At 46.1% G+C, this 27,031-nt stretch overlaps 1 protein-coding gene across 1 annotated transcript in view; it reads left to right on the top strand.

Moving 5' to 3' along the window:
• Nucleotides 1–27,031, top strand: part of SMC5 (structural maintenance of chromosomes 5) — a 680,994-nt gene that overhangs the window by 70,739 nt on the left and 583,224 nt on the right. Inside the window, exon 5 of the mRNA XM_085633014.1 lies at nt 20,186–20,320. Coding sequence (XP_085489140.1) covers nt 20,186–20,320 — 135 coding nt within the window. The remainder of the gene's footprint in view (nt 1–20,185; nt 20,321–27,031) is intronic.

Genomic DNA, 27,031 nt, shown 5'->3' on the forward strand with positions numbered 1-27,031 from the left:
ATTGCAATTCCTCCTTCGCTTCGTCCGATGGACTGGGAATACATGAAGCCCCGTTGCAGGTGCGAGATCTTGAGGCGTTGCAATGCCCGATAGTGGAGGGGCCCTTGGAAGATGACCTGTATAGAAGATGACAATAGGCCCACAATGTGGGTGAGGTGGCGAAGGCAAATAGAAGGATTGGTAAAGGCTTCCCACAGTTCATGTTTGATTTTCGTCAACTTCCGAGATGGAAGGCTCAAGGTGGCTTTGATGGAATCTACCACAAACCCCAGGAATTGCAGGGACCTGGATGGAGTTTAGGGACCACTTTGCTTCGTTGATCATGAATCCTAGCGACTCCTGGAGACTGATAGTCTGCTGCAGATAACCAGAAAGTCGGCTCGGGCTTTGGTCCAGGTAAACTATTAGACGGATACCTCGGGTGTGTAGGTGTTCTATCACTGGCTTTAAGACCTTGGTGAAACACCATGGAGCTGAAGATAGACCAAAAAGAAGGGAGGCGAACTCGAAGATCTGACCCTCCCATTGAAACTGCAGGTATCACCTCTGTGGCGGGAAGATTGGCATTGTAAGATAGACATCCTTTGCATCCAGACGCACCAGCCATTCATTCGCCTGCAGTAAGACCGTGAGAAGATGGATACCCTCCATCTTGAAGTGGCAAACAATCATTGAACTCTTTCAGATTGATGACAGTCCGTTGACCCCCATCCTTCTTGTCCACCAGAAATAGGTTGCTGAGGAAACCATGAGGGTGTAAGGATGTCCTTGTATTAGCGACCTTGAGCAGGAGTTGCCCAGTCGTCACCTCCTACTAAATCCCTTTGGTTGGGGAGAAAGGAAGGGGGAGGGTCAGATTGGTTGTAAAGGAGAGCCGTAGAACTCTGTGGAAACCTCTTATGGTTTGAAGAACCCATACATCAGACGTAAGAGCCTCCCAACTGTGAAAAAAGTCTCCCAATCTGCTCCCAAGTCTAATCCCCTGAGACAGTTGAACTCTCACCATGAGAATTGTAGTAGCCTCTGGCTTTTCCTATTGACGACAGGCATAGTTTCTGCTTGGCTAAAAGTTACAGAACTGACTGGAGTCCTGCCACTGTCCTCTACGGATGGCTGTACCTCTGGTGGAGGCCTGGTGAAAGGGAGCGGCCTGGCTCGGTGCGTTTGATAGAGGATTGAGCCTTATCAAGGGAGTTAAGTGTTGACAAATTTCCCCAACTCATGGATAACGGGAACCCCCGAAGAGATTCCCCTGCGCGATAGGGCACGCTTCAGATGTCCATCTGAGGTACCTGGGGTCTGTAGGTCAGTAGGTGGGGGTTAAGATTACAAGAAAGCCTTTTTTGAGGCAGGCAACAGCAGCTCGATCGACCCCAGGGCCGTGTGCACTTTTGCGATTGGTATCTGACGGGGGTGCCAAGGGCTGCCCTAGAGGTAGGGAGATCTGGGAGCCAGTTGAGTCTTCCCTCATGGTGAGGGGTCTTTGGCACTGCACTTCAATGCAGAGAATTGTCGGCTCCAGGGGTGCCACAACTTGAAAGACTGCTTTGGGAATGGATACGTCCATAACCTGACAAAAATGATTGTCTATTATGAGGTAAGTAACCTCCTCTTCCTCCATGTGCCCCTGGGACTCAAACATTGTGGTAAGGGAACTGGATCAGTCCCATAATAAAGGGCAGTAATGGCTTGGCACTGCCAAAAAGGATGACCGGTTTCTCAGGACACCAAGGCCGGTATGGGGAAGCCTGTGGGACAATGCTCCCTTATAATACACTGAGATAAGCGGTGGTAGCCACCTGGGACATGTCTCAACAATGAAAACTTTACCCTCACGAGTGTTCCGTCTCCAGGCGGTGGCTCTGAGAGCCCAAACAGTGTGCAGAATGAATGAAAGAGCGCAAAAAGTAGTCGGTAGAGCTCCTGTGTGCCGAGCGACCGATTGTGCTTCACCGTGTTCAAAAACCAGCAGGTGAAAGTGATGCCCTGGCCTCCGGGGGGTAGAGTGCACTGATCGCCAAGTTAACGGAGCGCAGCACCCCTCTAGCGGTCGGCCGACCACACCATGCATACAGAGCCTGAGGCAGGGGAGCTGCCGCGTAGGGGTGAGAACGGTCCCGCGGCCGCGCTGTGGAAAGCAAACGCTTAGTCAGCAATAAAACAGTAAAAACATATTCTACATTACATGACCCACCTAATAAGACTCTCGCATGGATATAAACGTGCCTCAATATCAGAGACAGTTGTAGGTATAACAGAGGGAATAAAGGCACCTAGCTGAGGCTCCCGGAGTAGCGAAGAAAGAGGGGGATAAAGCTTCGGCAGGAAGCTCTTCGGAAATATGCTGGCTGCCGATTGGATGGACTATTTCTTTCTCAATGTTTATGGGAAATGTAGTTTTGTGATGTTTGAATACATCTTTATAATTGCTGCTGGTGCAAAATGAAGAAAGAACAGCCTAATCCTCGCCTCATGGTCCTGACCTTAAATTCCTTACTGCCTGTACCATTTGGCTGACTCTGTATAAGCATTGCTTCAGTACAATTTCCTAGCTTTTTACAACAAAGGACTATTCACAACAATTTGCTCTTAGCCACAAATGACAAAGACAGATCTGCTAGGTGGTTCTGCTTCTAACTCCCATGTAAACCTTTTCTCAGTCACCTAATTGACTCACATGGGCATTTTATTTTTTTATGTCTGAAGACATTACGAAAAATTATCCTTCACCTTCCCATTCATTACTGTAAAACCATGGACCAAGCTGTGATCACTTCCTACCTATATACTGAAAATTCTTTGTACATTGACTTCTCCAAATTCTTGATCGCTAATCTTCAGTTAGTGCAAAACTCAGTTGTTAGTTCAAACATTGGTTCCAGGGCTTACTTTAGGATCTTCAGACAGATAGGATTTGTCAAGGCAAATTGTGGATATGCATTGGCTTGCTTTGGCAAGGAATCACTTTTTAAGAGTCTCTGTATTAGCCTTTGTGTCGCCTGCAACTCAGAACCTGTATTATTAGAATGCTGTCTTCAGCAGTAAACTCCTGCTCAATCTGTTTTTCAAGATTTCTTTTATCCCTTCCCAAGATACACAAGGCCAGCAATAGGGAAATAGGCACGTTCTACCTAATGCCAGACCCTGCAACAAACTTCCTATTGACTTTGCACATCAATCTAAACTTCCTTTATTCCACAAAAAACTAAAAACATGGCTTTTCTCTTCTTCTACAAGTTCATATTTGTATCCACATTTCATATTTGTATTGACAGCATCTTAGATAAGTTAAAACCTTTTAGAATAGCAATGTATAGTGAAACCTGGTTGAAGTGTTCTGAAAAAGACACTGGTAAGAAATGAATCTGAGAGCTTTTTGCTGACCCGAGTGGTTGAAGTACTTAGCTCAGCAGACTACTAGCTTGGTGGCCAGCAGTAAGGTGGACTTCCAAATATCAAAGCCTCGGTTGTGTCACTGTTAACTTTCAAGGAATAGATCTTTATCCAAGAGACAACTGTATTAAGGTGGGAAAGGGTTTTATTTTGATTCATAAGTCATTGGTAATAGAATGATTTGTGTATTAGGTGCATAAGGAATAAGAGATCCAGCCCACAGTATGGATCCATGTTGTTAAGCGTCAAATAAAGATTAGAAAAAAGGAGGTCTGAAACATGAGCCCTGGGAGTTTCCTCATTTGAGATGTTTTGAGGAGGACCGAAATGAGGCAAAGGACCTGCTTTGGTTCTGTAAGGAAGAAAGTCAAGCCAAGGCTTTTTCATGGATGCAGGTGAGTGTAGGATAATACACTGTGTCGAATGACACTCTTCTACTTTGATCTAAGATCTGGCTGTGGTTATGAGTGACGACAATTAGAGCTACCTCCCTCCCATGCAGCGGACAGACTCCAGCCTATCTGATGTCTGCAAGATCTTTAGATTTAGCAAAACAGAAGATATGACGTTGTTTTTTTGGTGACCATATTAATGGGAAAGGCAATAATGAAATGGGTCAGAACAAATCGCAAGTAACGTCTCTACACAGTTAATAATGACATCACATTTAGTGCATGAGGCGTTTTAAGGTGTCGACGGCGTTTCGATCCAAGTGAGCAATGCGCGGATCATCTTCAGGACATTATTAGCATGCCTGTATACAAGTGTCTAAGATAATTGGGGAAGTCCAAAGGGCCTGCCACGAGACTGTGGGTGTGACAACACCGGATGCAGGAACGTCCGGGCTCAGTAGGGGCTACTGGCAGTCTTTGCACATTCGCTGTGTAATATGGGAAGAATGTTACAACGCTATTTTCAAATTTGTCCGGTGGGCAATACGCGCAGTATGGAGGACTACATCGGGGTCCCTAAAATTAAATAGTCTCACCAACAGTGGTCTTGGCGGTGCTCCCGGCTTAGGTCTGCCCCCCGGGACTCGATGCGCCCTTTCTCCCGTAAAGAAGTTGGAGAGATTTTGGGGATGAAGGGCTCTACGAAGAGGTCTGGAGTGTGGGCCCTTCCACCCGTTCCGGTAGTCCAATCATTTTAATATTATTACGGCGCGACCTGCTTTCATAATCGTCTAGTTTACTTTCCATGACCTTGCTCCTTTATCCACCGACATTATGAGATGCGATCACGGTGGACAAGGGTCACCAGGGTTTTTTTTTTTTTTTCACGTGTCGTGACTGCCATATCCCCTGGGCTACTCCTCGTCACCTGACCACCGAGCGCTATTGTTATGCACCCCTCGCGGCCTCTCCGGTTTCACCCAGTGGATGGCGAAGCCGCTGCAGATGCACGACTACTGCAATCTGATATTCCCTCTGAGTTGAGTCCTCACTATTGTGGAGGAAAGGGTGGCCCCACAGGCTCATCACACACACTGAGGAATCCACTCCACCCCATGGACAGGCCCCGTGACCTTCAATGACTCTTCTAGTCACCCTGACCACAACTCGCGGCCCCCACTTCAGGCCGGTAGACTCAAACACAGTAAATCACACTGCACTGACCACAGCGCGTCTCTACTCACCCTTCATTATGGTGATATTCTCACTGTGTGCCCAGGATCTGGAGACTGCTGCCAGTACAATATTCGGCTCTAGATACAATCCGCCACCAGAGCCCCCCCCCCCCCCCCCCCCACGCGGTGCAGGGAATCCCTTCTTTTCTTCGGCGGATGTATCCACCCAGGGGCACGCGGCGCTCCTTGGCGAAGGCCAAGCGGGGCACTTTGTTTGAAACTCAAGGCGAGCAGGCCCAGTGCTCACTTCCAGTCCCCATGGGCATTGCTGGCCCCAGTAACGATTATGACCCCTCTCACCCTCTTAGATGTGCCACTGATGGGGAAGTCAGGTCTTCGGCCTCTCAAGCCATGGCCGCCGCCCCAGGGGTGTCCGCCGCGCGCCTCCGAGCCGAGTCTGGCGATAGGCACTCGCCCAGGATCTGGAACACAGTCTGAGGCTCCGGACTGTCGCAGGCTCGTTGCCACCCTCGCGCAGCTCAGTTGAGTACTCAAGAACGCGGTCACTGTGGGACTCTGGGCCTGGGTGCGGGGCGCAATGGCTTCAGGACCCCGGATACAGCTGGCTCGTCTCCAGCCTCCTCTTCATTTACTCCCAGACCTGGGCTTTCATTCTTTACAGCGTTTGCAGATCTTTGGGTCGGATTAATTCTCGGCGGCACTTGGAATCGAGCAGAGCTACAGCAGTTCGCGTCCGTCCATGTTGTTGGCCTTCGTTACCCATGATAGTCTACCCAGTTTTGTCTTTAACAGGTCTTTCTGGCTTTCTGTGTCTGCCGAAGTGTTTCCTTGTTATGTCGTAGAGTTCTTTCAAGTTTCCATGGCTTGCTCCTTCCTGGGCTTCCGTGGCAAGATCATCGATGAATCTTCGCTTGCTCTTCAGCTTCTCTTTGCTTCCTTGTTGGTTTTGGTGTATTCACCTTGAGCTTTCCCTTTTTCTGCTCTTATTCGGCTGGTGTTGACTGCGACTTTCTTTTCCTTTCTCCCTTGGATTTTGTGGAGGGTCTCGTGGACCCATTTTTTATGCTGATGTTTCTTGGAACCCAGTACTTCCTGGCAGGTTGATGTCACTGTTTCTCTGATCTTCTCTCACTGACTTTCTACTCGGTCTCTTTCGTCCTCTAGTTCTTGCAGGACTTGAAACTGGTACTGAGGGTGACTGGGTATTCACTTCATTTCTGTGCATGTTTGAGGAGGGTGGCGTTATATCACTGGCGTTGGTTTGTCGGTTCAATCCATGCTTTCTTCAGTTTCATCTTTAACCTGGCCATCTCAAGGTGATGGTCTGATGCCACGTCCGCTCCTCTCATCATTCTCGCATCCTGTAGGGACCTCCAAAACATCCTGTCAATTAAGACATGGTTGATCTGATTCTCTGTTGAATGGTCTGGTCATGCCCGCGTTGCCTTGCGTACTCTTTTGTGTGGGAATACACTATCGCCTATCATCAGACTCTTCAGGGCACAGAGATCTGCGAGCCTTTTACTATTCTCATTCAGGTCGCCGAGGCCATGGTTGCCTATGACGTCTTTGTACCCAGTGTTGTTGCTTCCAATCTTGCCATTGAAGTCCCCCATCAGTATGGTGATGTATCTCTCAAGGCATTTTTCCAGATGGCCTGCAGTCTGTTGTAAAACCTTTCTTCTTCCTCTTCTTTGCTGTCATTTGTAAGTGCATGGCACCGGATAACATCCATGTTGATACTCTTTTTCTTTTTGTGGAAGGTCGCTGTGATGATTTTGGGACCGTCAATCAATCAATCCGTGGGTTTCCCATCCAATCAGAGCTTTGTTAGAAAGCCTCTCCTTGCTCATGTAAAAATGAACTAAATTCTCGTTTGGCTTCATTTAATTGATCTTTGATAATTCTGGAAGGATTTTGCTGTCTTTGAACACTGAGAACCGGTATACGATGTTCTAATGATTTTTTTTTTATGGCCCTAGCCTCTATAGATGTGGCAGCGTCTTTTCCAATACAGATACCACGAATAAAAGCCTTTAAAGCATCCCAAATAATACTAGGAGAGGCGGTGCCAGAATTACGCGTTAGGAATTCTCTAATCTCATGTTTTACTTCGGAAACCCATTTTTCGTCATTAAGATAAACTTGATTGAAAACCCATCTTTTAGGGGAGCTTCGAATAACCCCAAGAATGAATTCCCTAATGAGCATAGCGTGATCGGAAAATACATTATACACCGTATTATAAGAACCAAGCCTAAGTTTGCGTGAAACTAAAAAAAAATCAATTCGAGAGGAGGACTTAAATCTGCTCGACCAGCAAGTATACTCTCTTTTAAAAGGATTGTCTAAACGCCAATGATCAGAGAGATCCAATAATCGTATATAATTAGAGATGGTGTGAAAAACTTTGGGTTTAAGTTGTTTTTTTGATTGTGAAGATGAGTCCACTTTGGGATCCATCAAAACATTGAAATCACCACCAATCACTATATCGCCTGATACCGTTGATAAAGATTGAAACATATCTTCATACATATTGAAATAGTCATTTAAAGGCCCATAACAGGATACAAAAGTAAAAGGTCTATGTCTACTTTTAACTCTGCAAGAGACCCAGCACCAACGTCCTGAACCTCCCTCTTCTGAATGAATAATTTCAGGATAAATATTCTTATTTAAAAATATCGCCACCCCTCTTTTAGATTCATCACATGATGCAAAACAACGAAACGAAGCCCGTGATTTAAACATAGAAAACTCGTCCAATTTAGAAGAGGGAATATGAGTCTCTTGTAGCAGAATTACGGATGGATTTTCAACCTTTAACCAGCATTCCACAGCACGCCTTTTCTTAATATTGTTTAAACCATTAACATTACGGGAAAACCACTTCTTTCATTGACATTGAGATCTGAGTTTAACTAGCTGAAGACAGATATCATCAGACCACCCCTTGCACATTATATACCTTCTGGCACTTAGAATCGAAATCGAAGAAAAAATAAATAAGCATATCCTGACACCATCAAATTCCTTTTTTGATTCATCCCACCCATCACCGACAACCCCACCCCAACCATCACCACCCTCACTCCCCCAAACCTTACCCTCCAATGGCCAAATTTCCTCCTCCCACGCAGACCATAGGAACCTACCCCACTTCATTGGGGTGACCTGTTAACACCCCCTTGGCCCCCTGGGTTCCGCACTCCTTCATGCTCTCATAGCCCACCCCCCCCCCCTCCAATTAATCAGCTCACAGAAAAAAAAACTATAGCATCCTATGGACAGAAAAAGACATAGCTCAACATATACTCCTCCCAATCTAACTAGCTTGAGAGGTCGAAATCTCCTTAAGCAGATCCTGTGCTGCTGCTATATCGGATAACATAAAAAATTTGCCTTTAACCAAAACTTTAAGCTTAGACTGTTGCGCTATCGTCGCTTGGGCGCCTTTAGCTTTAAACAACTGTAGCATATGCACAATCTCTTTTCTCCTCCGAGCTGCGGAAGCCGACATGTCTGAAAAAATACGACACTTCGAAGATTCAGTAACAAAAAATTGTCTTTTCTGGATTGCCATTGAAAGAATAGTCTCTTTAATCCGCATATCAGAAAAATTTACTAATATTGTTTGAGGAAGAGAAGAATTTGAAAAAGGCTGGGCAGGAACTCGGTGTGCAAGCGTAATAGTTAAGTCGCCCTCATGATTAGGGATCACTTTTGATTTTAAAAAAGAGGTAGCCCATTGCAACGTACTGGATCCTTCAAGGCCTTCTGGACCCCCCACTATACGAAGGTTCGAACGACGATTATAATTTTCCAAATCGTCCAGTTTAGTTTCTAGAGAACGTGTAGTAAGGGAAAGCCGACTTGCATCTTTTTTAACCTCGATCATTTGATCCTCAAGATTAGAAATGCGAGTTTCGGCTTCTTGAAGGCGGGCAGGAAATGTAGAAAAAAGATCCTCCATTTTATCCAATCGCTGATTGATCAAAGCCAACTCCGACTTTTGAAACCTCTTTAATTCTCGAACCTCATCCAGAATTAAATTTAGCATATCTTTGACTGACATCTGGATCTCGCCGACAGTCTCAGTGTCCAAATCTAACAAAGGACTCCGGTGACTATCATTTGAAACTAAGTCAACAGCAGTTTTGGGAAGCTTGCTGAACAATGAAGCGGCTGTGGCCGAATTTTCCGAGGACAAAGCCTCTTTCTGAGTGTCGTCCATAATTTTCAAGGAATGTTCCAAAGGGTTTTCTTTGAGTGGAGAAGTCAAACTTGTTGAGGGTGCCAAGAGGTTAGGTTTATGCAAAAAGTTTGGGGGTTGAATGAATGAGGGAGCAGAAGAGGAACATACAGGAGCGGGAATTATCTGACAAGATGCTGCATGTTTTTTATCAAAAAGAGGGAAAGATTTAGCACCTTTTAACACATCCGTAAAACCTTCTTGTTTCGAAATAGTACCCGAAGCAGGAGAAGAACATGCCACCTCTACACTTTGGGAGTCCTCAAAATCCGGAAGCGGACTCGAAAAATCCACGAAAGACTCCTGCACCTCATCCGAGCTTTCAGAACTATCAATTTTATCCACTGCATCGCCTTTATCGCAGATGGTATCTTTATTTTTATTTAATAACTTGGCTGCGATTTTTGCTTCGCTGGCCTGAACACGACGCGCTTTTGCCTTGCGTGTATTAGTTAGCTTCCCCATATTTAAAGAAAGACGGACATATTTAAAGAAAGACGGAGGCAGCAGAGAATTAATTAATTTAATGCCTGAAATTGAAATTCAAGCCCAGAGCCGCTGTACCTGGATTCCACGTCCTGCCGTCCCATCAGATACAGACACCGAGGTCCAAAGACAGTGGCTGAAGCCAGCAGTTTTCCGCTACGCAGGCAGAGAAAGGCAGAAAAAGAACTCCACAAGTACAGCTCACCACAGCGTCCTTTCCAACTCTTCCAACATCCAACACAACCAAAGAAGACAAACGGCTCCACTCTACGCCGTTTTGCAGTGAACAAAGGCACCCCCCTTGGCGAGGCGGCACAAATTTTTAGCACGACAAAAAAGAAAAGAAAAAGCCGCTCCGCTCCGTTACAGTGTTTCGTAACCTCGGAGCCCGGAATCCGCGTCCTTCACTGCCGTCTGCCATCAGCCTCGCCGTGCAACGAAGGGGAGGGGAGGAGCCTGGAGCCGGAAACCTCAGGTGCGCACGGAGGTGTGGAACTCTCGCAGGCTTTCTTTCGTAGTCATTACCAGAAAGTTTACGAAGAAAGCAATTTTACGGGAAGATTCTTGGCTTGGCAAGCGAAAGAACAAGTAGCGTCTAATTTAATTAGGGGGATAAGTTGTCCAGCCACGCTTCAATTTACAACTCACCCGGATGAGATAGGTAAGATAATGCATTGTCATTATCAAAAAATATATAGCTATCAGCATGAAATTGATCAGTCTAAATTGAACGCCTTTTTGAGGAAGGCTGCGATTCCTTCTCTTTCCCAAATTGAACAATTAAATATGATGGGTGGATTCTCTTTGGAAGAGGTAGAGCTCGTGGTGAAAGAACTTCCTTTGGGGAAAGCTTCTGGCCCAGATGGGATACCCGCCGAATTTTTTAAAGTATTTTTTCCTGCCTTCTCAAAAATTTTTCTTGACCTTCTCAATTCAATGTTGGCAGGAGCTCTTATTCCAGACTCATTTCGTGAGGGTACTGTGGTTAGCTTTTTGAAGAAGGGGAAAGATGCTAGAGATCCTAATTCATACCGTCCAATTACCCTCCTAAATTCTGATTATAAGATCGTTACTAAATTATTGGCTATTCGATTTAATCAGATTTCCACGGATTTGATTCTCGAAGATCAAAACGGCTTCATTGCCGGTAGACAGCTGCTGACCAATACTCATTATCTCTCGGAAGCTTTAGATTATTTTGAGACACAGAGGATTCCCGCACTTATTCTTTATTGGATGCGGAAAAAGCTTTTGATCTGGTGGTTTGGGAGACACTTTTTATTATTTTGTCACACTTTCATATTCCGCCAAATATCATTAACTTAAATCGAAATTTATACACGGGCGCAAAAGCAAACATTATTATTAATTCACAAATGGTCGGGTCAGTCTCTGTTAATCGGGGAACACGGCAGGGTTGCCCCCTTTCACCAATTCTTTTTGCTTTTTTCATTGAACCTCTCGCAATTGCAATTCGTAAGTGTACTGAGATCTTACCTCCGCTTCCTTTTATGTCCAAGATAAAACTTTACGCCGACGACATTATGTTACTTATCAAATCCGATTTACAGTCTCAAGTTTCCGCATTCCAACTTTTCGAGGAATTCGAGACTTTTGGGGGCTATCGGATTAATAAAAAGAAGACAGAAATATTGGTCTGTGGTAATCATAGTCCTGAATTACATCCGGATCTTCTGGGCAGCATTAATAATAAACCTAAGAGATATCTTGGGGTTTTCTTTTCATCCTCAGTTAAAGATCTCTACCGTTTGAATTTTGACCCCCTTATTCAGAAGGTTCGCTCAATGTTATCGCGCTGGAATAAATTACCGCTTTCAATCTTGGGCAGAGTCGCCTTGATAAAAATTTCTATTTTACCGTTGTTTAATTTTCTCTGTTTTCAACAATCCCCTGCTTTCTCTCAGGCACTTTCTTTACTAAAATTGAATCTTTATTTTCCTGTTTTTTGTGGGCACATAAAACACCTCGTATTGCGATGAGTACTCTTTTGGAGGATTCAGATAATGGAGGCCTTGCACTTCCTAATATTAGAGATTATTATAGCGCCTGTTTTGCCCAATATCTCTCTCGATTTAAAATTCCAACTTTATATCGAAATTTATATATTAGCTTTTTTTTTTACTTAATTTTTTCGGAAAGTCAAATACCCTCCCCTCTTTTGGTACCTAAATCCCCCAAATTGGTTAGGTATAAAATAATTGCATGGTTTTTTAGGAAGCGCACCGTTATGCTTAAAAGATACTCTCTTTCTCTTTTTAATTCCTCCTCTTCTCTTGTTTCCTTACTTTCATTTAGTGGGATGAGTCCAGGCTCTGACTTAATGGCCTATTGGGCTAAAGCTGGTTTCAGCAAAGTGGGCGATTTTTTTTACAACAGTCAAGCTGGATAACCCCGTCCAAGATGCGAGTACTACTCTTAGGAAATTTTTTGTTAATCGGGTCTTATAAAAAAATGTATCAATCCTTGTTACAGTATACTCCCATTTCATTTTCTCAGATCTCCTCATTAAATAATGATCTTTTCTTTAATAATACTCTGATAAGGAAACCCGGTGAGTGGAAACGTATTCTAGCTCAATCTAGACAAGGGGATCTGGGTTCCAAAGCTGTCAAAAAATGGTGGGAACAAGAAAATCATGTTTTATGTTTGACTGCTTGGCGGACCATTAATAAGTTCAATTTTTCTACTTTAAGGGGAGCTAATTGGCGCAGAATGTTATTTTTTGGTAAGTTGCTTCTATATTGTACCCCGGCGGTAATTTCTAAAATGTACAGCAATTTTGTACCCAATTGTTTCAGATGCCTGAACTTTGCCCCAGCTAATTGGACTCATGTTATAATTGACTGTAGCATGGTGAAAGCCTTTTGGGAGGATATCTTTGCCTTCCTACGTTTAAGTTTTCATATCCAGTTATTTCCAAATGTTAAACTTATGCTTTATGGTTTTGATCCTTATCTTAATTTTTCTGTACCATTTGCAAAACTGGTGTATATCTGTAGGGCAGTAGCTAAATCGCTGCTTCTTCAGAACTGGCGTTCAAATCAGACTCCATCTATGCATGAATGGTTAATCAAAATGCGTAGAGTTAAGATAAGTGAGCAAAGGTATGCCCTGAGAATTGGGGGGGGGGGGGGGGGGGGGGGGGGGAAGAATATTTGAAAAGATCTGGGGAAACTTTTTCTGAATAATTAATTACCTTTTTGTTCTCGATTTTGGAATACCTGTAAATTATCCATATGTTGATATTAGTTGCTGAAAGCAGGGTCTTCTGTACGAGATTCGCTGTTCATATTTTCTGTTTTTGTTATGTACTTTTGATCAATAACTATATATGTCACCAATCAATTCCAATAATAAAAAAAACAATCAGAGCTCTGTTGGCTGCTGCTGTTAGCATCAGTGCTACTCCCTGAGTATGTGAGGTGTTTTCTTCTTCGTGTCCAGTATACAGCATCTTTTCTCTGGGAGTCAGTTTTTTCTTTCCGGACTGTCTACATCTGGTCTTGCTGAGGGTTGTTTTTTTTCATCTCTGCTGCCACTTGGGTTGTCTTGCCTGTCTTGCACATGGTCCTCATGTTCCATGTCCTCATAGTGATGGTCTTGGTCAAAAGCAGGTTGTAAGGAAATGGGTTTCTGTTGCAGTAACCCCCCCATGTTTTGCCTGATAGCTGATTCACTTTTCCTTGGTGTGCCCTGGGCTCCTGCCAGTCATGTGCCCAGGGCCTGTGTTCCTTCCCTAAAAACTGCCTAACGGCCAAAACCCAATTGGCATCTCTGGTCACATGTCAGCCCCTGGTAAATGGTATCCTAGGTACCCCGGGCCTTGTGACCAGAGAAGGCCCCTAAGGGCAGCAGCACTTGTTGTGCCACCCTTAGAGGCCCTGTACCCTGACACACACACACTGCCTTTGCAGGCTGAGTGTCTTGGTGCAGAACAAAACAGAGTCGACATGGCACACATCCCGGTGTGCCATGCCCACAACACACACTACCCTGGCATACCTCAGTCACCCCTCTAGCTTGGTGCCCTATGCCAGTGGTGTGGGCACAGTTGCATGAGCCCTGTGCCCCTACAGTACCCAGGTCCATTCCTGGGCACTGTAAGTACAGTGCTGCCATTAAGAGTATATGGTGCTGGGAGGTCGTCAACACGAACTCCACAGCACCATGATGGCTACACTGAAGACTGAGAAGTTTGGTATCAAACTTCTCAGCACAGTAAACCCACACTGATGCCAGTGTGGGATTTACTGTAACACGCACGACAGAGGGCAACTTAGAGTTGCCCCCTGAACCTAACCTACAATCCACGTCTTGTCTGAGGGGCTGCCTAGGCTGCCACACAGCAGACATGTTGCTGGACTCCTGGGTAGAGAGCCATCCTCTCTCCTGGGCCTGCAACAATGCACATCCTGGGCGAGGTGCTAGGTCTCCTCCCCCAGGATGGGCAGGGGAAGTTTCAAAGGCATGCCGCCTTTGTGAGCTTTTCCATGCCACTTGCTGTACTCCGCAACTGGTCCCCACCGGTTCTGACCCTCTCTGGCGTGAAGAGCGACAGGAAAAGCTAAGTGAGGAAAGGGGGTGTGCCAGCCTCTGCCAAACCCACCTCTCAGGTGGGGGAGGCGAGGTGAAGCACATCCCCGGGCTCTCGCCATCTTGAAGATGGGGAGCCCTGTCCAATCAGGATTAGGCTACTGCCTCTCTCCCACAGGAGAGTGGCAGGATAGGGGTGTACCCACCCCAGGGAAGGGACCCATTGGTCCCTGCCCTTTACCTACCTGTAACGCCCCTAAATTTAGTATTTAGGGGCACCCTGAACCTTCCTTCCTCAGATCCAGATTCCGAAAAAAGAAAGAAGATCAAGGAACAAGAAGACCTGCCGTGCAGCTGTTAACAAGAGGAAGACACCAACTGATTTGGCCCCAGCCCTACCGGCCTGTCGACCCTCGAACCTGCTCCTGCTAAACCCCGGCATCTCCAGTGGTCAGCAACCTCAAAAACCCCGGAGGACCTGACTGCCTTGTGACTCTAACTAACTGCGACTCCCACGAGCAGTGGTACTGCTCAAAGCAAGTAACCGCGAACCCTGCACACTCTGCACCCGCCAAGCCTGGCCTGTGCTGGAGTGAACAAAGACCCTGAGGACGTTCCCCTGGTGACTGTGACCCCGAATCCAGCACCCAAGGACCCACCTCGACGCTCCTGACAACGCCTGCAGCCTCAGAACCAGGGACCCCTCCAATCGTGACCAGCAGAGGGTAAGATTTCCCGAAACCAAAAGGCACCCCGGCGCCCTGCGGCCCCCTGCGCCCAACTCCTGGGTGCCTACCTATCCTCCAACTACCCCACTTACCTCTCGAAGTAGTGGTCGCACCTGAAGAATCTTCGTCCCCGAGCTTGCAGCCTTTGTTCGTTCTTGAGCTTCTCCATTGAAATCCATTGAGCGCCCAACGGCTCAAAAGCACCCTGCACTCAGCCGCCCGTGTGCCCCTGGCAGTGCAACCTCTACTCTAAACTACTTCCTCATTTGCCCTGAGCAAGTGACCAGGAGCCCAGCTTCCACAGCCGCGTGGCCTGCTAGCCAGCAGTCACCAACCAAAGACCCCCTGCCTCCCGTAGGATAATATTGGGCCTAACTCACTCTGCACCCGACTGCCCCTGTGCCGCTGAGGGTGTAACAACTGTACTTACCTGACCCTGGGAGACCCCTGAGTCTATGCCCAGAACCTTAACTCTGCCAGTCGAATACTTACCAAAAAGCTGATAACTCACTTTTCTTCCATAGGGTAACATTGACTGGTTTCACTTGGAAATTCTTCTAAGTGTCGAGTTTTGAAACTTTAAAGTATTCATCTAAAATCAGCCGAATTACGAAAACGAATTTACTCACCTGTTATCAGGAGAGATTCCAGTGCTGGATCTTGGTGCCCAGCACTGACCCTGAAAAGTAATTACAACCGTACTTACCTATAACTTGATTTTCCTTCCATAGGATAACATTGCCTGGTTTTCACCAGAAATTCTTCTAAGTGTCGATTTTGCAAACTTACAAATATTCGTTAAAAATCGCCTGTATAACAAAAACACATTCTTTCAACTGTTTACAGGAGATGCCCCAGTGCTGGATCCAGGATCCAACACTGAGTTAGAAAAAGTAACAGTAACCCCACTTACCTGCTAAGTGAATAACCCCCCATAGGATAACACTGGTGATTCTATGTGAACAAGTTTCTAAGTGTCAACTTTTAAAATACAATAATATTCCTTAAAAATCACAACTGTAACCAAAACGTTTTTACTCCTTAAAAATCACAACTGTAACCAAAACGTTTTTACTCAACTGTTTACAGGCGATGTCCCAGGACTGAATCTAGGATCCAGTCCTGTGGTAAAAAAAGTAATCCATTTCATTTAACTAGAAATTCCCATTGAGCTCAATGTTATATTGTGTTTGAAATTGTGTTGCCTATTGCAACAACTGTATCTATTGCATTCAAAAGTCTATTGCATATTGAAAGTATTTATCTAAAGAATCTCATGCTGAGAAAGTATATTTTGATACCTATTGTTGGTTCTAAAATAAAACAACTATATATTTTTATACAAAACCATTGGCCTAGAGTACAGTTCTTGAGTGTGTAAGACCATTTGCTGACTGACTGTGTACAATAAATGCTTTACACTGTCCTCTGATACTGCCTTACTGCTCGACCAAGCTACCACTTTAGAGAGTAAGGTTATATCTAACTTTAGCCTCTGCCAAACCTCTGGGGACTATGGACTCTGTGCACACTGTACCTATTTGGGAACAGTATATACAGAGCCACGTTCTTACACAGGTGGATCGGCTTAGTGGCTTCCAGGGATCTTTGACTTTCACCACAAAGCATTGTAGCTCTCCGTGAATATGATTCCTCTCTCCCCAAGACTGGAATGTCTCTTGGTCTTTTGGTTGATGTTTCTGTGGCTAGATTTAAAAAACATGTTGTTTTTTTTAACATGTTGGGGTGCATAGCGCCCCTCCTTTTGCAGCTGGGCTTTGGACTTCCACTATGGTGGGCCAGTTAAACTTGTAAGAATCATCGGGAACTCTGACAAGGGAATGACCTGCAAGATAGCCCAAGGAGGACAACTCATGTAAGCCTTCCAAATGAGGACCGGAGTCCGCCAGGATTGTTTGCTCTCGCCTTTTTGTTTTCTTGTTTTCCATAGACTGGATTATGAAGACATCCACAGCAACGAGAAGAAATGGGATCCATTGAATACCTTTGACGCAGCTCGATAACCTGGACATTGCAGATGACCTGGTCCTACTCTTTCATAACCATCTGCAGATGCAAGAAGAGACCCACAATGTGGCAGCCACGCCAGCACAACTTGGCCTCAACATCCACAGGGGAAAAGCAGGATCCTGAAGGCTAACACAGCCAGCACAACAGCAGTCACTCTCGCAGGCGATGCACTGAAAGAGGTTTAGGCCTTCACCTACCTAGGCAGTTTCATAGACAAGAAGGGCGGGACAGACGCTGATGTCATGGCAGAATCGGCAAAGCAAGGGCTGCCTTCATTCAGCGCAAGAAGATTTGGCACTCCAAGGATCTAACGCTGCAAACCAAGATCAAGCTTTTTAACACCAACATAAAGTCGATCCTTCTCTTTGGAGCAGAAACTTGGATGATAACAGTGATCACCACCAACAAGGTCCAGACCTTCATCAACACCTATGTGAGGAAAATCATCCAAATAGGCTGGTCATACACCATCAACAACAACGAACTATGGAGGCAGACTTTCCAACTCCATTCTAATGAAGAAATCATGAAAAGTCGCTGAAGAGATCACAGCCTCCGCAAGGCAGAATCAAACACCACCAAGTGAGCCCTGACTGGACCCTCATGGAAAAAGAAAAGAGAAAGGCCAAGTAAAACCTGGCGTAGAGGCCTTGAGGCTAACTGCAAGGAGATGGGTTACACCGGAAGTCAGATTGAAAGCAAAGCCCAGTACAGAAATGGCCTGGTTGATGGTCTATAATTCAGGAGGGACAGTAGGCGTAAGTAAGTAGGCAGAGTAGTTGTAAACATGGCATCAAGATCTCTCAAATGCTTTGTAATATCGCTTGGCTGCTGATTTGTTTGAGTAGAAAGTGCGGTACAGGCGAGTCCTGCTAGAATGCAATGATATAGTAGCTGTCATCCATCTCGTCTAGGATGGAGATGGATGCGAACAGTAAAACTTGATCTTAATTTCCTCCACCAGTCAATAGAGAAGTCTGTTCGAATGACTGAAGTTGCATAAAATCTTCCAGTACGAAGAAACTGATGGAAAATTAATGATGATTAGCTAGGTTTCCTGGGAAATTCAAAACTGAAGTCTGTAATAAATCACAGGGAGCCAATCAGTAGCAAAATCCAAACTGCATATAATTGTCTTCAAACAAAACAGCATAGAAACACTAACAGTAATCGGCAGAGCTTCAGGATATATTCTAACATAGTTGCTAAGTTTTTGTGCTTGAGACATAGTTTGTTGTTGAAGTGGCTCTTTGTGGGTGGTATGCATCATTTTGTCAAATCTCACTGAGTTTGCATTGTGGGAAAATACTGTTGGTTTGTGACTGGGCAGTTGGTATGAAGACAGTGTCTCTACTTCTTTGGTGTCATTGTTGTCCTAAGTCTTCCTCTACATTTTGGTACCATGGCTGCAAGAAATCAGATTTCATTATTTTATTGTAAGTGCACTCGGACACAGGGCAGGAGCTCAGGGAAGTGCTGACACCAACGGTGTGATACACCTGTGTCCTTGTTAGTACTCAAGACTTTACATAATCATTCCCCCCTCAAAGATTCAAAACACAAGGATGAAAAGAGTACTTTTTACAGGAAAAGCTTTGACCAGATTAGCAGCGTTTACACACTTGGCATCTTCCCAACTTTGATCATCTGGTTCATATTCTTTCCAAGCTATTAAGTATTACAGCTATCCTCTCCAGCATCTTGAGGAGCAGGATGATCTTGTAACTTGCAGATAGCAGGGGTTTCAGGAGACATGAAAAAAAGGGTGAACCTTCCAGTGTTAAGATAATTGTAGTTTCAGTGTGACAGGATCGATGATCTCCATATATGGAATTGTCCTGTGTACTTGGGTGATAACGTCCCATTCTTTCTCAACGATATGAGATTGAGTAGATAAACAGATGAGATTATAAATTTGGTATGCCAGCTGTTTTATATCTTCCCCAATTTGCTTTTTACTAACATAAGCATCTTGAGCTTGTTGCAAATATCTGATTGTTTTTGAATATTGTGGGTTTGTTGAATATACCGCGCCAGACGTACAGTGGTGGTTGGACTCTTGATTGGTAGAAAACATGGTTGTAAGCATATGAACAATCAAAAGGAGAGGCTCCCTGGGTCACATACATGACAAATTCAGCTAGGACTAGAAGATGATACTAAGCATCAGTTTGGTCAAATATTAAGCGTTACTGTTCAACTATAATTTAACCATTTGGTTTGGCCATTCGTCTAAGGATGATGGACAGTAGACAAGGCAGATTCCATTTTCAGTAATCTTGATATTTCCCACCAAAATTTGGAGGTAAATTGAGTTCCTCTCCCAGTGATCATCTTTGCTGGTACTCCATGAAGCTGATTAACTGATGAAATATAAAGTTCGGCAAATTCTTTTGGCAGGTGGTATTTTTGAGTGGTCTCAAAGGCCCAGCTGGAGGTGTAATTTACAAATAGTTAAGAGTATTCATCTTGTAGGATGTTGGGCGAAATCAATAACAATTTGAGACAATTGTTGGCTTGGTATACATACAGCTTGTACATGCCTTTCATTATGATGTGCTGACTTGGGTGCTTCGCATGTACATAATGTAATAACAGTTTCCTATGAATGAGACTCTAATGACAGAGGACCGTTGTTATGTTTTAGTTGATTGTTCATTATTATATATTATTCATAATTTTGTGACTGAATGAAAGTACTTTTGAAAATGTGGGACGTTAGTGTTTTGTAAAGTTATTAACTGATTTGGGGATTTGATTGTTAATTAGCAATTTTATAGGTTGCAATCTACTATCAGTATGATACTGCAGCATTGTTTATAGTGCTGCACCAAATTGGTTACATAGTTCCTTGGTTGATTAACCTGCCCATTGACTGCAAATGTATGCAAATACTATAAGCGTCTGACGGTAGCAAGCGCTGTTGGATGTGTCAATACCCAGTTAATTGGAAATCCCAACTGTGTTGGGTTTGTGTTCAGTGTTATTTATGTGTGCTATTCTGATGTGCAGTGTGATATGTGCTGGTGGTCAGTGCTGCTGTGAAAATGTTGCTTCCTGGCGGTATGATCTGTCTATGCTTGATTTGCCTATGCTTGATTTGCCTGTTACTGCAGAATTTGGTGTAAAGTTTTATTTTATTTTTCCTAGGACAAAGTGGGAGAATTTGCAAAACTCTCCAAGATTGAACTTCTAGAAGCAACTGAGAAGTCCATTGGTCCTCCTGAAATGTATGCATTCCACAATGAACTGAAAAATTTCAGAAACAAAGAGAAAGACCTGGAGGTAGATGATATGCAGTAATAGTGACCTCTATTTGACCATCAGATATTGCAGTTTATTGTTCTAGATTGTGTTGGTAGTCAACAAATTCTTTGGATTGAATCTATTTACTCAAATGTTTTGCATATTAATTTTTCTTTTATATTTTACATTTTATAAAGGCATCTAATCTACTGAGTTAATCCCTGTACAGAGATTATTTAGAGCATCTAGGAAAAAAGTTTTTATATCACTAGGCAAGTGTAGCCTTACAACGGCAAAGCTTTCGTACACTAACAAATTTCTACGTTTACTATAAAATGACATGCACACTTGACCTGGGTGGAATGTTGATTATGCAATCCCAATTAATGGGGTTCAGATGCTTTGTATAATGTTGTTGTTCGAGGCATTTGAGCTGCAGATTACACACTGTGCATAGATCGCCATCTGGTGTTAGACCAGGATGCTTGCACTTGTTTTTGTCTTGGAAAGTCTTTGGAAGTCACGAGGTATGTGACTCCTCCTTTGGATCATAGTGCACATGGGCATCGGCTCCATCCTCCGATTGTTTTTTTCCGCCATCGGGCTTGGATGTGTTCTCGCGTTTCAGTTCGGAACTGTTAACGGTTTTCTCTTTCGACGCGCAATCCTTCCCTTCTCGACTGTATTGTTTCGATCGCGTTTTCCAATCACACGCGACCCTTCAACTTCGAAGTCTTCGATTCCGGTCGTCGACGAAGGCCTTCGGGCCTACCTGGGTCTCATCTGCGGCCCATGGAAAGGGCGCCATTCAAAAAGTGTCCTCGATGTGGGTCGAAGTTTCCCCACACCGACCTACATGAGGTGTGAAACCTCTGCCTCTCACCGGAGCACGAGGCCAGAGACTGTCCAGCTTGCGCCTCCTTACGCTCCAAGAAGACTATCCGGGACCGGCGAGCTTGAAGAACAATGGTGCGCTAGTCATCTTCGATCCCAGAAGACATCTTGCAAGAGGGCGTCGGTGTTCCTGAGCAGGGTCGGGTCGAAGAAGCCATCATCAGCGCCTCCGAAACAGATGATTTTGACGTCGAAGACATAATTCCAGCTCAAAGGGCCGTGAGTACAGACGTCGACCCCCGACCCACACCACCCCTCGACACTGTCAAAAAAGGCTTCAGTACCACCTCCACCTTCGGGCCCAGGTGCACACCGAGACACTGCTTCCCATGCCACGCCTTTGGGCCTGGTAAAGAAGCCTATTAAGCCTTTAGGCGACTCTGGCTCGAGTCAGCCTACCCTCGGTACCGAAAAACAAACTCAGGCACCGAAGAAGACGACGTCCTCGTCCTCATCCACACCGACCGCTACTTCGACATCAAAGCACTCTGCATCGAAGGCTAGCACGGGTTCCTCGGCACCGACGACACCCTCGGAGCCGACTAAAAAATGCCCACCAAAAGGCCCCGATTCTTCCAAGCCAAAGACCTCGGAACCGAAAAAACAGCAGCCGGTTCCATCTGATAAAGACGCTTCAAAACTACAGGGTTCCAAACCTAGAACCGCTAGTCGACGCCAAAGAAACCTACGGCACCGAAGACCTCGACTCCGAAGGATCTGTCTCCCACAGACTAACTGTTTCGTTCAGATCCTACCCAAAAGACTCTAATGAAGGATCCTAAGGCTGGTCATGTTCGAGGCATGTGGGCTGCTGAATTCATATCTGTGCATAGATCGCCGCCTAGTGTGGGTCCGGATGTTTGCACGTTGTTGTCCTGGAAGAGTCTTCGAAGTATCACGAGATAGGTGACTCCTCCCCTGGACCACAGTGCGCATGGGCATCCTCTCCATCCTTAGATTGTTTTTTTCCGCCATTGGGTTCGGATGTGCTTATCTTAGCTCAAGTTAGGAAAATTCAGTTTAAGGCCAAAAGGCCTTTAGTTATCGTCGGTACTGTTCCCGTTCGGTATCGACTAGTTTCTTTAGTACTTTAGAAACTTTTTCCAGCTTTTCGGATCCGTTTGGTCCGAACATCAACCTTCCATCGACGATGGAATCGAGGACCCCATTCAAACGGTGTCCTTTATGCCACGCAAAATACCCACACATCGACATCCACCCGGTATGCAACAAATGTCTCTCACCGGATCACGATGAGTCGAAATGTATGGCCTGTGCCTGATTCCGATCGAAGAAGACTCTCCGGAATCGACGGGAGGCGAGATTAGAAGCGCAGCAATCGGCGCCTGCCCCGGCCAACATCTTCAGCACCGAAGACGAGGACGCAGAGAGCGTGGAAGAAGTAGACTCCAGCCCCGCTTCCGAACACGATTCCCGATCGGAATACGACTATGAGGTGCTTTTTCAAAGGGAAGAAGTCATCGACGAGGTAGGAGACTACGATGAGGCCTTTGGGGCCGAAGAAGATAGCTCTAGCGAGGAGCTAGGCCCACCCGTCGATACGGAGGCCGACAAAATGCGTCGTCATAAGGCTCAGGTCGAGGGATCGCCTCCGGGCCTTACCCGAGATCAATCTCAAAGTTCTTCGGCCCCGCCTTCAGGCCCGGCCTCGAACATTCAAAACGAGCCATTATTAACGAAAACGACTGGATTCCCTTCAACGAAACCGAAACCAATCGTCATTCCAGTTCCACCGAAACCAAAAGTGAAACTGGCTGTAATCGCCTCGAAGGCCTCGAAGCCCTCCACTCCTTCGACGCCAGCAAAGGCCATCGGCCCCGAACGCAGTAAAAGGGATTTCGGCGCGAGCTCACTGCAGCGGATATCGGTGCCGACCTGAAGAAAAAGGCCCTCGGTCCCCACAAGGCGCCTCGGCCTCTGGCACCGAAACCGTCGGCCCCGACCACCAACGTCAAAGTGGCCTCCCCATCTGCGTCGACGTCGAAGACAGCAACGCCCGCCAAGTCGTCGACTCAAAACGACCGTCGATTACCTCTCTTCGGATCGATGACCCCATGGCTCAAAAACAGTCGACGACTACCTCCAAGGTGCCGACCGGTTCCAAAGAGCCTTCGGCGTTCTCCGTGCAACAGGTCGCGGCATCGTTGCAACGCATCAGGGAACGGGCTGCCCTCCAATTCACGTCGGGCCCCGACACGCACAAGGCTCCGAAAGCAACCTCGGCGCCAACCAACATCACGTTTGGCTTGCCGCCGTCCACAGCGCCGAAGATGTTCGAGATGAGGACACGTGTCCGCCAGACACAGTCCCCGTCTCATGGACACACGGATTTTGAGCCTTCACAGCCACAATTCATCGACGCCAACACTGGTAGACTGATGCTCCGCAAGCGGAAAATCACGCCAGAGAGGGGATTGGACTCCTACAGAATCCCTCTCAAGTACAAAATGCCACCAGGGTCGGAGCCAGTGCTTCATGAACGCTTCCGACCCTCCCATCATGATCCCCACTACTTTTCTCCTACGCCTTCAGAGACAGACGCAGTAGAGGACTATATGGGGGATGATTCCACCTACCCTGGGGATGTCGATCCTGATGAGCATCTGCAAGACCCAGATCAGGCATGGGATGACCCTACAGACCAAGGTATCGCACCAGATACCCATGACACGCAGCTTTACAGCACAAAGACATCTCCCACAGAGGATACTGCTGCCTTCAATGCCCTCATAGAACGGGCTGCTGCCAATCATGGAGTAGAACTCCATTCTGACACTGTCGAAGAAGACTTCTTGGTGGACACTTTCGCCTCTTCCGAAAGAACTGTAAAAACTCTGCCCATGTTGAAAGGAGTTCTCAAACCTGCAAAAGACATTTTTAAGGAAACAACCAGGGCACGGGTGCTAAACCCCAGGATTGAAAAAAAATACAAGCCTGCACCCGGAGACCCTATGTACATTAGGGGTCAGTTACCTTTTGGACTCCATGGTAGTTGCTAACGCTCGCAAACGAGCCCATTCGCAGACAACAGGTGATGCTCCTCCCCCAGACAAAGAGTCCAAAGTGCTGGAGACATCAGGCAAAAGTATTGCAGCGCAAGCAGCAAACATCTGGCGTATTGCCAACACACAGGCACTCCTGGCCCGTTATGATCGTTCCCACTACGACACACTAGAATCACTACTCCAACATTTGCCAGATGAATATAAAGAGGCAGCGGAGCTCCTCATCAGAGAGGGACAACTCCTTACCAATGCATCCATCAAGTGCGCCCTGGATGCTGCCGACACAGCGGCGAGGGCAATCAACACAAGCGTCATGTTGAGACGACACGCATGGTTGAGAATCTCAGGCTTCAAGCCGGAGATTCAGAACAACATCTTAAATCAACCAGTCAACCCCGACTACTTATTCGGCCCTGAAGTTGACACTACCCTCGAGAAAATTAAAAAGGACACTGACACTGCGAAATCAATGGGGGCTCTGCAGACGCAGCAGTTTCGCAGTGGCTCCTTTCGTCGCCCCGGGAATAGAGGAGCAGCTAGAGGTCAGGGGTCACAGCAGCAATACACCAAAGGGGGCACACAGAGTACCTACGATAAAACCAACAGAGGTGGATATCGTGGCTCCAGCACCAAGGGCAGAGGACGTGGTTACGGCAACACCAGGTCCTCACCCAAAAACAAACAGTGACGCCCTCTCCCTTCCCCCCGACCACATAACACCTGTCGGGGGGAGACTCCAGTGGTTCCTGTCCAAGTGGAAAATCAGCACCACAGACAGGTGGGTCAGGGACATTATCCAGCACGGTTACTGTCTCGAATTAACATCCACTCCACCCAACATACTGCCAAGGCACCGTCCTATGTCCGTAGAGCACTTGGCATTATTGCAGCAGGAAGTGCTAAGTATGCTGCAAAAAGGTGCAATAGAGGTCGTGCCCATCGACCAGCAGGGGACAGGGGTGTACTCTCTGTACTTCTTAATTCCAAAAAAGGACGGGTCGCTCAGACCTATACTAGACCTGCGACCCCTCAACCAATACATTCTCTCAGAGCATTTCCATATGCTCACCCTACAGCAGGTTCTCCCGCTGCTCAGTCAGCGAGATTTCCTAGCCACACTAGACCTCAAAGATGCGTATTTCCACATACCCATACACCCATCACACAGGAAATATCTCAGGTTCACTATTCAGGACCATCACTATCAATTCAAAGTTCTCCCCTTCGGAGTGACAACAGCACCCAGGGTTTTCACCAAGTGCCTAGCTACAGTGGCTGCACATCTACGAAGACAACACATTCACGTCTACCCTTACCTGGACGACTGGCTTGTTCAGGCAAAGTCAGCCCAGCAATGTGCCAGCCACTTGTCCCTCACCATTCACCTCCTTCACAGTCTGGGATTCTCACTAAATTACCCAAAATCACATCTCCAACCCGCACACGTACGACAGTACCTGGGCGCGACCATAAACACTCTGGCAGCCACAGCGCAGCCAAATTTAGTGAGGATCAACAGCATGCAAATGCTGATCTCAAAGTTCAACACTCCCTTCCTGCGCGAGTGTTCATGCAGTTGATAGGCATGATGGCCTCCTGCATTTTCATAGTCCCGCACGCAAGACTACATATGCGCCCGCTTCAGGAGTACTTGGCACCTCAATGGAATCAGGCTCACGGACAATTAAAAGACCTAGTGTTGGTGAGCGGTCGGGCATACAACTCTCTGCATTAGTGGAATCCACAAAACCTTTGCAAGGGCCGACCGTTCCAGGAGCCTGTTCCACAAATAATACTGACAGCGGACGCCTCTCTCCAGGGTTGGGGAGCTCATGTACTCACTTTCACAGTGCAGGGACTATGGTCAAAACAACAAAAGAAGATGCACATCAACGTTCTGGAACTGATGGCAATCTTCCTAGCCATGAAGGCATTCAAAGTACACTTGTGCAACAAAGTCGTGTTGATCCGGACGGACAACATGACTGCCATGTACTACATACAGAAGCAGGAACACACTCTCCACAGTTGTCTAATCTGGCTCAGAGCATGTGGAAGTGGGCCATTCAGAGGAACATATTCCTCATGGCAGAACACCTCCCCGGCAAGGACAATCAGATGGCGGATCTGCTCAGCAGACACAGCCACCAGATGCACGAGTGGGAGCTACACCCATCAGTACTCCAACCGTACTTCCAACAGTGGGGTCATCCAGAGATAGACCTATTCGCCACAAACGAAAACACAAAATGCCAAAGCTTTGCCGCCAGGTTCCCACATCCACAGTCACAGGGCAATGCGATATGGATGAACTGGTCCGGCAGATTTGCGTACGCTTTTCCCCCAGCGCCATTAATACTGCTAGTGGCACGCAAACTGCGACAACACTCTCTGACACTCATCCTAGTTGCTTATATATAACTGTGTGATCCCCGTGCACTCTAAGGTATGTGGACGGTTTAACAATATAGTTTCGGCGCACCTTGTGAAACACGAAGTCCCGGCGTGTCTTTATCAATGCAAATATGTTGTAAGAAAGAACATCTTCTCACTAACAAGGGCGCACTTAATATACGATGAAACTCGCTGGTTTCTTCATTTGTGGTTATATGCATTTAAAATTCATGATTAATTCACATGTCTTAGACTGTATGCTTGAGTGAAGCTAATGGTCCTGTCTCATTTACTTTTAGACCCCTGAAGAAGGGTCAGACCTCTATTTGACCCGAAATGCATTGGGTGGACATCTAAGGTTGTCATGAAAATTTATTTTCACCTGATTGGAAATGAACGATGAATATGATTGTCAATATGAACTGACAAAGTTTTG

Source organism: Triturus cristatus, chromosome 2_1 (assembly GCF_964204655.1).
Source record: "Triturus cristatus chromosome 2_1, aTriCri1.1, whole genome shotgun sequence".
Classification (NCBI taxonomy): Eukaryota; Metazoa; Chordata; class Amphibia; order Caudata; family Salamandridae; genus Triturus; species Triturus cristatus.